The sequence below is a fragment of the Asparagus officinalis genome, chromosome 6 (genome assembly GCF_001876935.1).
Source record: "Asparagus officinalis chromosome 6, Aspof.V1, whole genome shotgun sequence".
Taxonomy (NCBI): Eukaryota; Viridiplantae; Streptophyta; class Magnoliopsida; order Asparagales; family Asparagaceae; genus Asparagus; species Asparagus officinalis.
This window is the reverse complement of record NC_033799.1, coordinates 51,408,303-51,413,035: the sequence shown is the minus strand read 5'-3', so window position 1 is coordinate 51,413,035 and position 4,733 is coordinate 51,408,303. Positions and strand designations below refer to the sequence as shown.

Here is a 4,733-nt window from a genome sequence, read left to right as displayed (position 1 = left end):
AGGTTAATGCAGGAGAGAGAAGTCCCCGAGTGGGTATTTCAAGATACGGAGAAGCAGATGAAAGCAAGTATTGATTCAGAAAGCCAAAACAACGGTTTGGTCACTGGCAAGAGACGAAGAAAGGACGTTGTTTATGCAGATCAACTCAGTGATTACCAATGGCTAAAAGCTGTTGAGGATGGAGAGGATGTTTCCAATCTTTCATATTCAAGAAGGATAAGGGGAAAGAACACAACGGAAGCTGGACCTTCACATGAATCTGGGTCTGATGAAGAATTGGAAGCACAGACTACACCTTCTGAGCCAAATACTATGCAGACTGATGGAGATGAAGGCGAGGAGATTGATGGTGATGATAGTGGATGGCGTGGTAACATTGTCACATGGAAATCTTATAAGAGGAAGCGCTCTGGTATTGGCAGTTCATCATCTGATCCAAAGGGGTCGCAGAATTAGTTATTGGACTTCCTGTGAACTGAGGATTTTCAATATTATTGAAACTTGTTTAATAAATGAATACGTTGTTACAGGAATAGCGTGGTGCTAGGATTGCTATAATTGACTGTTAACAGAATTGACAGAAGATAGTTAAACATTGTAAGGTGATTCCTTTTATTTTCTGTCTCAGGACAAGAATAGTATGTTTAGTTTCCCTTTAGTTGCTTTTGGGAGGGGTAGTTTTTTATTCTCGTATGATGCAAGTTAGGCCGCCAGGTGGCCACAGATTTCATTGAAAGAGAATGCATGAGGTTCTTTCTTCATTGCTCAACTCAGCCCACATTGACTGAAAATTTAGTCATAATTCCCTCATACGTCATAGTTCTTTATTATTATATGAGAATTTCCTGCTCACTTTTTTTAGCTATATACTAAAGTCATAGGATAATAAAGTCATGGGATTTTAACTACAGCTATGCACTGTTCATAGCTACAGTTGAACACAGGCATATAAATAACAAAAGAGCGGTTGCCCATAAAACTTGAATGCTTTAACCCCACTTTATTTTCAAGCCCCTCTCCAAAATAGCTAGCATGTTTAAAAATTAATAAATAAGGTGTTTTCGCTTACAAACTCAAAGTTGTAACCCGATTTATTTTTAAAACATACACGCAAAAATAATCCGTCGACTTTAATAAAATAATATGATAATATAACAGAGCATAATATAAAGCATTTTTAGCCTATATCTCCAAAGTTTTATCGTCTTTATGTTTAAACCCACCGATTGCCATTTAGACCCAAATTATTTTATTTGATTAAATTTAAATCCAATTTTTATTTCATTAGTTTGATAAACGTAGGTTGAAACTATAAATAAGCTTATCGCCTAAAAACCTAAAGTGTTACCACTGTTTATTTTCAAACCCGTCACCCTTAGAAAATCACTCTTAGACCAAACACATTCCTTCAAATTAAATTTAAACACACTTTGCATTTCAGAAGTTTCGTAAACGGTGTAAATATGATATTTTCGTACAGCTTTCTCTTTTTTTTCGTCTATGTGGTTCAGTAGACAGTGCATTTTTGACCAAATGCTTAAACCTCTCTTTTTTTTCTTTTTTTTTTCTTTTTTTTCTTTTTTCTTTTTTTTTCTTTTAGCACAAGTATGTCACGACAACATTGACAAGTTTTTAGCCTATAAACCTAAAGTTTATCCCAATTTAGTTTTAGATCCACCCACTTTCAATGAGGGTATTTTTCTCATAAACCCAATGTTTTACGCTTGTTTGTTTTAAACCCACCCACTTCAAAAAGCACTCAGAGACACAAAAAACTCAACTGAAGTTTTTCAAATCCATTTTTTTCAATAATTTGAGATGGCGGTGTAACGTGTTCCATTTTATTGTTATTTCTTATATTTTATTGTAAGTGCTTAGGTATGTGAAAGTACCCTAGAGTGGGCGTGAATAGGGTTATTGTTAATCTTATTAGATATTAATTCTTATTAAAACTTATTAAACAAATATATCCTAACAATCTTGATATTCAATTTGATATATACAATGATATATAAACAAGAGTAAATAAACACAAGTGATAGTGTGCAAAAGACAAACGCAAACACAAGATATGATCACGGAGTTCGGTCCCTACGACCTACGTCTTCACTCCTCACCTCGAGGAGATCTCCACTATCACAACCGGGTTTTCTACGCTCACCCGAATAACGTTTACACCTCACACTATGGTTTTCTAGTTCACCGAAAACTTTACAATTCACACTCTTACAATCACACTTTACACCCTCTAAGTGTTGGTCTCTAGCCTGTGTCTTCCTCAAGTATTAGGAATTACAACCTACCTCTAGGCATTACCACCTACCCCACTCCTCTTGGGACGACCCTGTCTCTCACCACACATTTTTCTCGGTGTATAAGTGTATTGCAAAGTGTATCTCACAAGTAGGCTCAACAACAATCAAATGTTCTCTACAATGGGTGAGAACTTAATGTAAGCTCAATCTCACAAATCACAATCCCACAACCCAATATATGATGTATGAAATGCTACAAGCTCAAATAGGGTGTGTGTGATAAAATGAGGTTAAACAAAATCTAACTCAATTAACAAACTAGCAATAAATGATAATAGAAAAACAAAAACGAATTGCTAGAGAATAAAGTTAGAAAAACTTCTCTATAAACACAAAGAGGTTGATGAAGATTGAGGATGAATTCCTCAATTGAAAATGCAAGCCTCCTTTTTGTAAACTCAAACACCAAACTTAAACTTTGAGAAACAAACTTTTAAACACTTAAAACTCTTGTTAAAAACCATTTTTCCAAACTTAATTCTGATGAGAACAATAGGGGTTTATATAGGAAGAAAAACCAAGGCACAAAACCCAAGAAAAACCAGCAAAAATGATAAAATAACAAAGGCTGGAAATATAACTGTTGGAGCCGGTCAGTCGACTGACGGGATGCATCAGTCGACTGATGAGCTAACTGTTGGAGGCGTTTTCCAGCTTATCAGTCGACTGACGAACCTTATCAGTCGACTGATGACCTCATTAGTTGACTGGTCAGTCGACCAAAACAAAACAGAAACTTTTTTGAATTGCAGGCACTTTCTTCAGTCGACTGATCGGTCGACTGATTTCATCAGTCGACTGACCAATCGACTGATAACAGGTTTTCAGCCTGACTAAAACAAAAAATCTGATTTTTAAACTGCTTTTAAAAATTGCAAACTAATTCAGAAAAATGTAAAACTTTAAGAAATGATTGTAGACATGATAATACACATGCTACAAAAACTGGTTTTCAAAAATCACCTCCCAAATGAGAAATCTCTTCATTTTACAAAATAGTCCAAAACATGAAAATGTAAACATACTTGTTTTGATATTTTGACTACACCATGTTTTGAAACTTCATAAACTGATTTTATAGACTTAATAGAAGATGTATATTATGATTGTTAAGTCTATAAACTAGAATACACTATTTTCACATATAATCATGAAAAAAAAATATATGTATATGTGTTGTTCATTTTCATGTATATGTGGCAAAACACATTGTTTATCAAAACCAAACATGATAACTATGAAACATGTATGTATGTATACAAAAAAGTATTTGATTCATATTTAAACTTAAAAACCATAAAACCAAAACTTTTGTATATAAAATTGTATATATATATAACTACATATATATATATAAAAACAAAATGTGTATGTGCGTATATGATTGAGCTTTACGTATTTAACACACATAATATAAAAGCTAAACTAATATACCAAGCGATGATCTTGATCTTCAATAAGCTCGACTTGGTTGCGGATGAAGCTTGATCTTGAATATGACTTGATATACAATGGCTTCATATCGATATTCCGCCAACATCCATTGGATATGATCGTTGATGCTCGATTCCATCCATCCTCCAACTATATTGTTTGTCTAGAATACCTAATAAGAAAACATAAACACTAGACAAACAATATTAGGAGTTGTTTGTAATCATCAAAACAAGATTAGAAGATATAATCTCATAACATGAGACCTAACAATATGTACTTTTAATCCAAATTCGTAACCCATTAATTCTTGTTATTTTCACACTTATGTCATGGCATCACGTGAGTCAATTTTGTTCGTTTATCATTAAGTATTTTTCATCTTATTTTAAAGCCCGAGATGGCTATCATTTTCAGTTTTATGAAATAATGTCATGTCTCCTACTTTAATCCCTAGTTATTAGACTCGAAAATTAATTTCCCACCAATTTTGTGAGATCAATGAGAAACAATTGATAGAATCTGAAAATCAAGTAAGAAAAGAATCGAGTTATTTAGATATCAATCCCTAAAATCCCAAGGGGTCATGCAATTTGGTCCTCCCAATGACCATAACAGCCTTAGCTAATGTTTTTAAGGGTTATTTGCAACTCGGCACTCTAAAATTTACGTCTCTTTTAATTTTGATACCGTAAAGTTTTCTCTAACTTTGATACTCCAAAATTATACACCCTTTTAAACTTTAATACGCCATAATTTTCATATATTTTTTAAACTTTAATACCTCAAAGTTCACACATTTTTTTAACTTAGATATTCCAAATCTTGGGTATCAAAGTCAAAATGGTGTAGACTTTAGGGTACCAATATGCCAATAACCCTTTCTCGAACAAGACGAGTTTTGGGAGAAAAAATATCTTTAAATAAACCAGTGATGGTATAATCACAATGGGTCTATACAAAAAGAAACAATAGAGTGTGCAC

General features: G+C 33.4%; 1 protein-coding gene across 1 annotated transcript in view; it reads left to right on the top strand.

Annotated features, from left to right (window-relative positions):
- Positions 1-666, top strand: part of LOC109844302 (probable ATP-dependent DNA helicase CHR12) — a 45,547-nt gene extending 44,881 nt beyond the window's left edge. The window contains 1 exon segment of the mRNA XM_020413289.1: positions 1-666. This exon segment is cut by the window's left edge and continues 10 nt beyond it. Within this exon segment, the coding sequence (XP_020268878.1) occupies positions 1-456 (456 nt within the window). The 3' untranslated portion in view covers positions 457-666.